The sequence below is a fragment of the Mastigoproctus giganteus genome, chromosome 11, assembly GCF_048544385.1.
Source record: "Mastigoproctus giganteus isolate SK-2022 chromosome 11, ASM4854438v1, whole genome shotgun sequence".
NCBI lineage: Eukaryota > Metazoa > Arthropoda > Arachnida > Uropygi > Thelyphonidae > Mastigoproctus > Mastigoproctus giganteus.
This window is the reverse complement of record NC_143585.1, coordinates 105,608,116-105,620,681: the sequence shown is the minus strand read 5'-3', so window position 1 is coordinate 105,620,681 and position 12,566 is coordinate 105,608,116. Positions and strand designations below refer to the sequence as shown.

The following is a 12,566-nucleotide window of genomic DNA, read 5'->3' as shown; positions in this document are numbered from 1 at the left end:
CGTGGCACTGCTCCTGCCTCCCCGTGGCGGGGCCGGTAACCTGGACGGTAAAGATAAACCCCCAGGGCCAAAAGGAGCTATCATGGATTCAAAAAATTTTCCACCCTTAGAGCCTTCAAGCTCAAGACAAGAATCCTGTCATGAAAATACCAATCAACCAAAAAGGCTTCGAACTGAAGCACAACGTCCAGACATCCCTAATTTTCTGGTGATACACTCTCTGTCCACGCAGCCCGTGGGCAAGTTATCACCATTTATGATTCAAAGACATCTAGAATCTATTGCAGGATCACCAAATATGGTGAAGTGACTACAATCAGGAGATCTCCTGGTTGAAACAGCCACATCCAAACATTCTGAGTGGCTATTAAAGACTACTACATTTGGTGGATTGCCAGTGTATGTTACTCCTCACAATACCTTAAATTCATCTAAAGGATTCCACAGAATGGGACTTAATTACAGTGTCTGAGGAGGAATTAGTCCAAGAACTTAGCCATCAAAAGGTAATCGCTGCTAAAAGAATTATGACAAAAAAAGATGGAAATCTGATTCCAACTCGTTCCATCATTTTAACTTTTAGTACTCCTGATTTGCCATCCTCAGTAAAAGCTGGATATTTAAACTGCCGAATTCGTCCATACACCCCGAATCCTCTTCGCTGTTTTAAATGCCAGAAATATGGCCATTCACAGCAGGCATGCAGAGGTGACGCCATCTGTCCTATTTATGGAGCAAAAGATCATACACAGGCAGATTGTCCAGCCGCAATTCCCATTTGCCCCAACTGCAAAGGCAATCACCCCGCATTTTCTAAATCATGTGAGATGTGGAAAACAGGTAGGAAAATCCAAAAATACAAAGTAGAACATAAAGTCACATATCCTGAGGCACGCAGACGAATAATGTTGACCATGCCAAGTCCATCATATGCCTCTCGAACCCGAAGTTTTCACACAACTGCAATTCAAACAGATGTGTCAATACCGTCCAATGTCTCGATAACTAATTGGGTTAAAGCAACCTTATCAACCACTGGAAAAGAAAATTCTAAAACTAAAACCAGCAATGCCACCAACACCCCAATTAGCATCCCAACTGATACTGTGACAGTCTCAAATGATGCAGAAAGATTGAAACCTAATAAAGACTGTAGGGAAACTGATCCACCAATCAACACTATGGAAGTGGATATACACCAAAATTATGAAGAACCTATCCTAGAACTCCATGCTGATGACACTATGGATACTGGATGCCCCTTATTCCCAAAAAAAGACCGAAAAAAATGCCCTGCATATAAAAAACAGTCAGATGAATCATCTTCAGCCAAACCAAAATAATGCCTAACATCATACATTGGAATTGTAGAGGACTAAGCAGCCATTCTAATGACTTAAGGGATTTAATCTCTCAGTTTAATCCCATAGGTATATGCCTACAGGAAACATTTTTGTCACCCCAAGTTTCACCGAAATTCTCAAATTTTGTGATATACAGACGAGATAGAAGCCCAGAGTCTCCTGCCCGTGGAGGAGTAGCCATTCTTGTAAATACTAACATACCATCCAGACCTATCCAATTAAGAACCACCCTAGAAGCTGTCACAACTCGGATTGCAGTTGGTATTTCAGTTACCATTGTTTTGATTTACATTCCACCATCTTTATCACTTGCCCTATCAGAACTTCACAAACTTATAGCACAACTTCCAACTCCAATTTGTCTTTTCGGTGACTTTAATGGGCACCATCCATTGTGGGGACCAGCTACAATGGACAGAAGAGGCAAGTTGATTGAGGAATTTATAAATAATAATGACCTAAATTAATTAAACTCTGGATCTCCTACCTACATCCACCTACCTACAGGATCTACTTCTCAAATTGACTTGTCAGTTTGCTCACCTTCCATCTTTCCAATCATGATCTGTATTAACTGATCCTTTTAACAGTGATCACTTTCCAATCATTTGCTCCTTACAAACAGTAGTAACACCAAATCCTGATCAACAATCCTCTTAGAAGTTTAAAAAGGCGAACTGGGATGGCCGTTCTGCTCAAATACTTTTAGACAGATTTTATGTTAAAAAAAGAACCTATTGATGATGTAAATACTTACATCACCAATCAGATTCTGACTGCAGCAAATACCTACATTCCAAAATCCAAGACATATCGCAATCACTGAAATCACTGGTGGAATGCAGATTGCTTCACTGCCAAACAGGAAAAAAACCGAGCTTGGAATAATTTCCGTAAGAATCCCACCACCAATAACCTCATTGCTTATAAAAGGCTTAAAGCAAAAGCAAGGCAAATTAGACCGAAAGCGAAACGAGACTCGTGGATCGCTTTTGCCTCAACAATCACAAAAGACACTGACACACGCCTCATCTGGAAAAGAATACAGTCACTAAATGGGAAATTTGCTCGTATGCCCTCTCCAATACTTCATTGGAAAGGGAAAGACCTATCTACAGCTGAAGAAGTTGCTAATGCACTTGCTGAATCATTTGCTACAATCTCTCTGCTTCTGCCTCCTATGGGTCCACATTTCAGAACATCAAAACTAGTGCAGAACGATATAAAATCAACTTTTTCACGCACCCTCTTTCCCGTACAACCAACCCTTTACATTCAAAGAACTTCAGGAATCATTAAACAAATCTTCAAACAGTGCTGCAGGCCAAGATGGAGTTCATTACATTATGCTGAAGCATTTAATTGAAGAAGATTTGAGTACCATGTTAATCTTTTATAATCGGATATTCTCCGAAAATGCCTATCCTTCTTCCTGGTGTCATTCTTTCATTATTGCCTTACCAAAACCAGGAAAAGATCATTCCTGTGTTGAAAACTATAGGCCAATATCTCTTACGAGCTGCCTGGGTAAAATTTTCGAAAGGGTGGTTCACACTAGGCTTACTTACATCCTGGAGTCACAAAATCTCATTCCAGATCATCGGTATGGCTTTCGGAAGAATAGATCAACGCTGGATGTGCTTATCAAAGCCGAATCTCATATCCGCAATGCCTTTGTCATGAAACAACATCTAGTCATGGTCAACCTAGATTTTGAAAAGGCATTTGACACTACATGGCGTCATGGGATTATTATGGACCTTTACCACTTGGGGTTTAGGGGCCATTTGCCGAAAATAATTCAAAATTTTCTACAATTGCGTTCTTTTCAGGTCCGATATAAAAATGTACTCTCTGCATCTCACATCCAGGAAGAAGGAGTCCCGCAGGGATCGATACTTAGCCCAACACTATTTTCAATCCGAGTTAGCAGCATAACACGAGATATCCCAAAAACTGTTGAAATTTACATGTACGCAGATGACCTTACAATTTCTTGTCAGTCTCAAAGTATGAACACCATCGAACGGCAGCTCCAACTTGCCATTACCAAAATACAATCGTGGACTTCACGGAATGGCTACAGACTATCAGAAAAGAAATGCACTCTCACCCACTTTTGCAAGAAACGAGCTCGCCATCCCGATCCGGAAGTACAAATAAACAATATTCCAACCCCACTTGTAAGTACCGTTAAATTCCTTGGAGTGATATTAGATAGCAAGCTGAACTTCCAAGCTCTCATTTCTCATTTAAGAAATACATGTCTAAAGCAACTGAATATACTGCGATCAGTCTCGGCTATGTCATGGGACGCTGATCGGTATATTCTACTGCATCTTTATAGAACTTTAATCCATTCACGGCTAGATTATTGTTGTCCGGTCTATGACTCTGCCAGGAGCACTACTTTACAACGTGTAAATATTGTCCAGCACAGTACTCTCAGGACTGCGCTGGGCACTTTTAGGACTTCTCCAATCCAGAGTCTTTATATCGAAGCACAGATCCTCCATTACATCTTCGTAGGAAATCATTACTGCTCCACTACGCTGCTAAGATCCAGAGTCTTCCATCTCACCCCAGTTGGGAATATCTTTATAATGCTCGGTGGGATTTGTTATATGACAGCAAGCCAAATGAAAACAGACCTGCTTCACTCAGGATTAAAGAGCTTTCTCAGAGTTGGCATATCAATTTAAACGATATTTTTCAGGACACAACTGCACCTGTTCCACCTTGGACATATGTTTCTCCCTCCCATGATACATTTTTTCTGGAGTGGGGAAAGAATACTGTACCTTCCTTTAATATCAGGCAGTTGCACTTAGCTCACACTACTCTGAACTCACATGCTTGTAAAGTCTATACTGATGGATCCAAAACAGCCAGTATTGTTGGTGCTGCTGCAGTTTTTCCTTCTCTAACGGTTACTGCCTCACTACCATTAGCCTGCAGCATCTTCACAGCCGAATTATATGCCATCAAATTAGCACTCAGTAAAATTATTGAATTTTCCTTCTCACCTTCCATAATTTACACTGACTCGCTCAGTGCTGTTTCTGCCATAAGGACGAATTTCTCATCTTCTCATCCTACCTTGAAACACATTCATTCTCAGCTATTTTCCTGCAGTGTGTCCAATCAATCAATCAGTTTTTGCTTGATCCCTGGCCAGTCTGGTATTCCGGGAAATGAAAGTGCGGACCTCGCAGCTAAACATCCTCAACCAGCTGTCCCCGAACATCTTCAGGTTCCTTACACTGATTATAAGCCTGTTATTTGCAAAGCAAGTTACGACAACTGGTCACAGATCTGGAAAAGTAACACCAACAATAAACTTTACCAGATAAAGCAAGAACCAAAGCTGTGGCTCTCAAGCTTTCGACAAAACAGACGAGAAGAAGTGGTGCTGGCAGGACTGAGAATTGGACACACTAATCATACCCATCTGTTCCTGCTACTGGGAGAAGATCCACCCCAGTGTTCATCCTGTGATAGTCAACTTACTGTTAGGCATTTCCTCTTTGATTGTCCCTTATATTCAACCATACGGTCAAACACTTTTCAGTCGGTCTCTAGGTTGAACCTCTCACATGATTTAACACATATCCTGGGAAATGAAGCAAACATAAAAGAACTTGTAATCTATTTAAAATGTATTGGCCTATATAGGAGTATTTAATTTAACATCTACAGCGGTATATTTCGACTAAATAAACTATGAGCAGACACAATTTGGTCTCAGTAGCCCTTGTGTCGTTAAGCTAAATAACAACAACAACCCAGACCATCTGACCGGCAGGGAACTTTACAGTTGGTGTTATGCAGTCAGGATGGTATGCCTCCAATTTTCATCTTCTGACATATCTCTTCCCATCCGAGCCATGCAGATTGAATTTCAATTCGTCAGAAAAGATGGTGTCTCATTGCTCTTCTTTCATGAAAAATTCGTTTTAGCCCAATCAAGTTAGCATTAGCATTAGCATTAGTAGAGGCATTTGATGCAAGAAAGCAAGCTTATGCAGCATCAGCCAAAAAAAAAAAAAAAAAAAAAACCACTCCCACTTCACCCCTCTGTTTATTCAAAATACCTGTCCAGCTGAGCCTTAAACTTATTTAGGCTATCAACTTCCACGACAAGGGATGGAAGTCTGTTCCACCAACCAACCACTCGCTGGCTAAAGGCAAATTTCCGCACGTCTATCCTACATCTGCCTTTCCTCAATTTGAATTTATGCCCTCTCAGGTAATTATTCTGAGCGAGTGGAAGAATCCCATCAGCATTGAGCATGCTCAAACCATTCAATGCTTTATACACCTCTATCAGATCACCTCGCTGGTGCCTAGTCTCCAGACACTGTAATTTGCAAATCTTGAGCCTTTCTTCGTAAGAGCACCCCTTTGTTCCATTCACTAATCTTGTTGCCCTTCTCTGTACTCGTTCCAGCAGCTCTACATCCTTCTTGAAATGAGGCCTCCAGGCCTGTATACAGTACTCTAGGTGTGGCCGACCATTGCCTTATACAAGGGAATAATCACCTCCTTATCCCTGCTAGAAAAATTCCTATATATCATTGACAATACACCATGAGCTACTCTTGCAGCCCGTCTGCACTGCTCAGAGAACTTCATATCTGCCTGCACAACCACCCCCAGTTCCCTTTCATTCTCTACCAGTTGCTTCTTGAAAGTTGCTTCTTTCTCATTTGTTGGGTCAACAAAGGCTTCTTCTTGGGCCAATAGGCATGCAGACCACATTCCAAAAGCTGTCTTTGGATAGTTCATGCACTTGTTTCAACACCATAGGCTATTTCAAAGTCCAGTTTTAGATCAGGAGTGCTAGCATGGCGATTACGAAGGCATAGCCTTTCATATATCGATCTTGGGAAGGTGTTGTCACTCTCTTACGTAGCATATTTTTTTAAGGTCCACTTAATGTTTTTAGTTAATTAGTGTATTTAATTTTCATATTTTAATTATCCATTCACCATTAAAGTAGGAATTGGTTCTGTAAGATAGTGGGGGAAATGTAATAACTGCATTTATGGAACACAGAGAGAGGCATATTATCAAATTATGTGTTTGTTTTAATATCTTGCATTAAACTATCTGGCTAAGAAAGCATTGTATGTTTTTTGTTAATCAAAACTTTTAGTAGTCAAATCGTGGTGCCAGCATCAAATGCTAATAACAGCATATAGGATGTCAGTTTTTTTTTTTTTTATTAATTTTATCTTCGGAAAAATTTACTTTATTAAAAATGCATGAGTAGTAGATCAGAGATAGTTGACTTGGGGTCAATACCTTAATATACTTATTCCAGCCTCTGAGAAAATAACTTTTTATGTTGACTCCAAAATAGATTCCTGGCTATGGTAGTTGTTCATAGCATGTAATGGGAGATAGCTCTTTATCTTTCAAACTTACTAATGATTGCTGTAGTGTCTCAAAATTCATTTCTTTCACATAGTGTTTGTGTTTTGTTTTTTTCTCTGTATGACAGCGACCTTCCATTTATTGCAAAATCATCCATGGTTTTCTTGATTTTTTATTAACGCTGCACTTTACAAACAATTAAAATATTAGCTGGTTACAATAGCATCATCGTATCTTTTTGGTCTCCAGTTTGCTTACACTAACCTATAGTGAATAACACTGCCCATAGCTCTCAGAAAAGCCTCAAGTCATTGGAATATGGATGCTATGAGGTTCCCAAATTTTATAGGGAGGTGGCTCATGCAGACATTGCACCCTTCAGTTATCTCAGACCAGATGTGGTGAATCCCACCATGAACAGCTTGTTCCACCTCATCCCACATATTCCCAGTTACGTTGAGATGTGACTGGACAAGCCACTAAAGTGTGGCATAGTTATTTTCGTGCTACTGTGACCATTCCCAAGTGATCATGTTGTGACATGGCCCATTATCCTGCCAAAATCAACCAGATAAGGGGCACACTACTGTTCAAGTTGACTATAGCATTCAAAATATTGATCCAGCAGTATCAGAGACACCTGGCACGATGAGCCCATTGATTCATGTGGCTGTCATCATATTCTGGTCTTGTCATTAACATGGAACAGCTGGAACTGGGATTCATCAAACTAGGCAACTATTTTACACTCCTTGGATGTCCAGTATTGGTATTCTGTGCCCATTGTACCCATAGCTTCTTGTTTTTAGTGGACAAGAGTGGAAGCTGTAAAACCTGTAAATTTTAATTTATGATGTTGGTAAACTTTGCCATTCCCTGGTCTTGTCATTAACATGGAATAACTGGAACTGGTGTTCATCAGACTATGAAACCTTTTTTACTCCTCAAATGCTGAGTATCAGTGTTCCTGCTCACAGTATCTGCTTGTTTTTAGCTGGCAAGAGTTAACTCACTAAAATCAACTGCTGTACCACCAGTATCAGTGATAGTGTTCAACATATTTTATGTTCCAATATACTCCTTTGACATAACTGTTGTTCTGTTCTGTCATTTGACCAGTTGTGACCCTTCTGTTAAACTTCCTGTTCTTTTCACCTTCTGTCAGTCTCACGTCAACAAGCAGTCTCCAACCATAGGACACAACACTAGCTGGATTTTTTCTGAGTGTTCAGTTATTCTCAGTACACTCTAGACAATATTTTGTGCTAACACCTCTTCAGGGCAGCACTGTATACTTGCACTGGCATGTCTGGCACTGACTATCATAATGTCCTCAGAGTAACTTAGGTTGTGCTGTTGACTTATTCTCTCATTGAATTTGAACGTACCCTAATTATCTGACTAACTTGGTACAGACATATGATGTTTCTGACAGACTGATTGCTTGGATAGTTGGGTACACCTAATAAATTGGAAAGTTATTGTATACTACAGTAAGAAAGTAAAACTATTTTAACCTTTGAGCAGATATGTGGTCTATAGCAGCCACCAAAAATAGAAAAATTTATACTTTGTGAATTTTATACCCTGATCTGCATCATTTATATTTTTTTTAATTGCAGATCTATATCCATAAAAAATTCATTAATGCCCATTTTGTAATAAAAAGTATACTGCCCTATCTCCTTTGTAACCCTAAAATTATCCTTAAGTTTTGTTGAAGTTTTGCAAAATACTTGTTATGCCTTATATTCCATAAAATATGCTACATCAGCCTAATGTAGCATATTTTATGCTATGGGATAAATAAAGAACATCCATGGTACTGGTTTAATATATCTTATGTTGAAAAGCATGTTATACTATAAAAAAAACTTTACAAAACACTTTAAAATACAGTCGATTCCGGTTAATTGGGACACATCAGGACTAGTGCATTTTGGCCCGATTAAGCAGCTGACCCAATTATCCGAAGTTTTACGTAAATAGTTAAAAATACAATGTATCCCCCCCTTTTACAATTGGTTCAGTGTACAATCAAATCAAAATCATGTTACGATGGAGTCACCATAGTAAAGTACCGTTCACTGTACGATGTGAAGTAAGCGGCGGTCATTGTGATCACGTTTGTGAATTGAATTTTAATTTATTAAACAGCGATTCTAATTAGCGAAAATAGGAGGAATATTATCCACAGGCTATAAAAGCAATGATATATTAAGCACAAATTTACCCTTTATTACCTTACGAATTAAAAAATTAAATGATACCGTAAAATCGGAATAATTAATATGTACTGTAATATGTACATACCTAACTAACTAGTTGACATTTCTGTTCACTGACATTTGTAGGTGGGGGTTAAAATTTAAAACAGTAACAAGATAAGCAATCAATAACAAGGGACACGGCACACACAAATTGCAATTAACACGATATGCGCAAGTCAGAACGGAGTAACGAGTTACAAAGTTTTAAAAAGGAATGAAGAGAAGATCTGAAAATTAATTTTTTTATATGATTGAAGATTACATGGAAATGTAAACACATTTTACCATAATAACTCACAGAATTCCAGCTGTCTGTATTATTGCAAATTCAGTCAGATTGAGTTTACTATTCGTTTATGATAGATTGCACTAACAGAAAAGCCCAATAAACAGGTGACCGCTAATTGTTTTTATTGTTTTATGGTTGTGACCTCCAGACAATCATAGGGTGATCTCCAGTGCTGCGGTCTCCTGCCCCGATTAAACGGCATTTTGTCCCAATTAAGCAAAGTAAACCCTGGCTAATTTGTCAATTGGGTTCTGTTTTTTAAGATTTGCCCTAAATAAACGGCTGCCCCGATTAACCGGTGGCCCAAATAACCGGAATCTACTGTAATAAAAATTGATACATTTTTAGTTATTGGAAAAAAATATTAAATCACACTGATTGTAAAAATACATAAAATCACATTTTACACTTCTTCTTCTTTGCCTGTCAATTATATTCCAAATCTGTGGCAACCCCTTGTCACAATCCAGCAATAGTCAGTTAGCATTGCAAAGTTCCATTTGCCTTGGTATCACTTCTCCATCACTGAGATGTCCTGATGGAATCTCTTGCCGTGCTCATCACTTAATGTACCACAGTTGTCTAGGAAAAAATCCAAATGAGAGTAAAGAAAGTGTATTTTTAATGACATGTTGCAGCCTAATTTATGGTGTGATGACAGGTTTCTCAAAGCTGCTTATAGTTATCTGTTTTGTTGTTTCCCAGAAAGTTTGTTGCTATAAGTTTGAAAGCATCCTAGGCCAATTTCTCATCACTGTGGAGGATCCAATCAAAGTGTTTGTCATTGAGAAGGTCCCATATCTGTGAGCCAGTGAACATGTCTTCCTTTATTTTGGCCTCACTAAGTCTTGGAAATTTTTCCTTGATGTATTTGAAAGCTGATCCATTTTGATCCACAACCTTAACAAATTGTTTCATCAGTCCCAATTTTTTTGTGTAACAGGATTTTTCTTGGCTCAACTAGTAGACTGTAATGGACATTTTTTTTATCCCTGGATCAAGTGATTGTCAATAATAAAATCTTAAAAGTATTTAATTTTAAGATGTGTACAGTAACGGTATCTTAGATTATTTTATTTTTAACACTTATTGTTACAGTATTTATTTAATTACATACATGTTAATTTATTGTTTTATTCTATTTTCAAAGGGATATGCAGAAACCAGTTAATGTGCTAACTGGTTTGGATTATTGGTTGGACAATCTGATGTGTAACGTTCCAGAAGTTGTAATGTGCTACCACCTAGATGGTATTGTACAAGTATGTTCTTTGTTTTTATTTCATTCAATTTGTTCATGATAGATTCCAGTGTTTCTAGTAATGATTGACATTATAGTTCTTCCTCCAAATTACTCACCTTTTTTCCACTGAACAAAGTGGAAAAGGATAAGTAATTTGAATATTTCATCCAACGTTGGTACAGCCTCTGAAAGAAGTCCTGGAAGTCTTTTTTATGAAATCAAATGTAGGGTGTCTGTCGTAATTTCACCTATTTGATGCTACTGAATCTGCATGACTTGAGCTATCTTAGTTTGTCTGTATAGGTGAAGCCTGGTAGTGACTTTTTGCTACCGAACTTCCACCAGTCAATGAAGAGTGTGGTGGATGTGGTAGGAGGAACCACCTTTGTATCCACAGTCACCAATCATTCCTGCTGAGGTGATGTATTGCCTTGAAACAGAATCCAGTTTTTCTTATCCCACAATCATGATTGCTTTCATGATGTAACTTCCTGTTAAAGACAAAATAATATATATATTTTTTTTAACTTCTTCCATCGGGAATTTATTTATAATGCACTTTTCCTTTGTATCATAAGAGATTTCCAAAAACTCATTAACCTTTGATTTGTCTTGTTGAAATTTCTTCAACAAGATAAGTTAAAGATTTTCTTCAACACGATAAGTTAAAGATTTTCTTCATATAAGTTAAGGGTTTGCTTTTATGAACTAATTACACTGATTGGACAGAAATCATGGGATGCCTACTTAGTAACGGGTAGGTCCACCTTTTGCCCAGATAAGGCCAGTCACACAGCGAGGCATTGAGTCTACTAGTTCACAAAAGCGCTCCACAGATATTTCCATCCATGCTTGCTGCACCGCTGTCCATAATTCTGTCACATTTCTGGGTGGAGGACCCAAAGCTCTAACGGACCTTTCCACAGTATCCCAAAGATGCTCCACAGGGTTCATGTCCATGAACAGGGAGGCCATTCCATGGTGGTAAAATCTGCTGAATGCTCTTCGAACCATGTTCTAGGCACCACAGCTCTGTGGTGCCTAGAACATGGTTCGAATTGCAAGCAAGCGCAGAACAAGCGCATTGTCCTGCTGGAAGAGTCCATTGCCCTGTGGGTGCATGATGACCATGGAGCAATGCAGATGGTCTGCAAGGATGGACACGTAACCTGGACTATTCAGAGATGTGTTTAGACATACCAGAAGTCCCAACATGTGCCAATTGAACATGCCCCAGACCATTACCAACTGTCCACCTGCCTGAACTTTTTGACATGATGGGTGCATGGCTTTGTGCAGTTTCTGCCAGATATGCACCCTCCCGTCCTCTAAAAATAGGACGGGAGAGTGCATATGGAAACGGGACTCATCGGACCAGGAGACCTGTCCATAGAATCTTGTGTCGTGGTGTTAGCAATGGGATTCTGGTGGCTCCCATAACCTATTGCGGCTAATGATCCCCCAATGGTCTTGGTGGAGATGTTTCTGGCACCTCCCTTGTTGAATTTGGCAGTGATTTGTGCCACTGTCATTCTCTGGTTGGCTGAAACAATGCGAGACAGATGGCCATGTGCATCCACCACCTTTTTCTGCCCACAGCGCTGTCCAAGATGAGATGTTATTCTGGAAATGGCATATTCCCGATACACTCTTGATACTGTCAAACAGGAATAGTGCAGTTTCTGTACCACCTCCACAATAGAGTGACCCATTCGTCTGGCACCCACTATCATCCCTCTTTCAAAGTCAGTTAACTCATGACATTTATCCATACTGACATTGAATTACCATCTATGTGAATGCAGTGTACCTATATACCTGCCATGCGGTGGGTTTGTCCACTAGCGAGAGGGGCGACAGCATCACATTGCCAGGAACCAAGTGTCCTGTAAATTCTCTCCTTTCAGTGTAATATTTTGTTTTTGGATCATACAAGATGCACTATATTTTATCCATGGTGAGGAGTCTTCCCACAGATATCATGATCTTCAGCTGCTGCTTTAATGATGTCTGCTAATGAT

At 39.2% G+C, this 12,566-nt stretch overlaps 1 protein-coding gene across 1 annotated transcript in view; it reads left to right on the top strand.

The window, feature by feature from the left end:
• The window catches only part of LOC150078328 (erythroid differentiation-related factor 1), a 257,306-nt gene that overhangs the window by 95,665 nt on the left and 149,075 nt on the right, over nucleotides 1-12,566 (top strand). Inside the window, exon 9 of the mRNA XM_090384532.1 lies at nucleotides 10,453-10,564. Within this exon, the coding sequence (XP_090240658.1) occupies nucleotides 10,453-10,564 (112 nt within the window). The remainder of the gene's footprint in view (nucleotides 1-10,452; nucleotides 10,565-12,566) is intronic.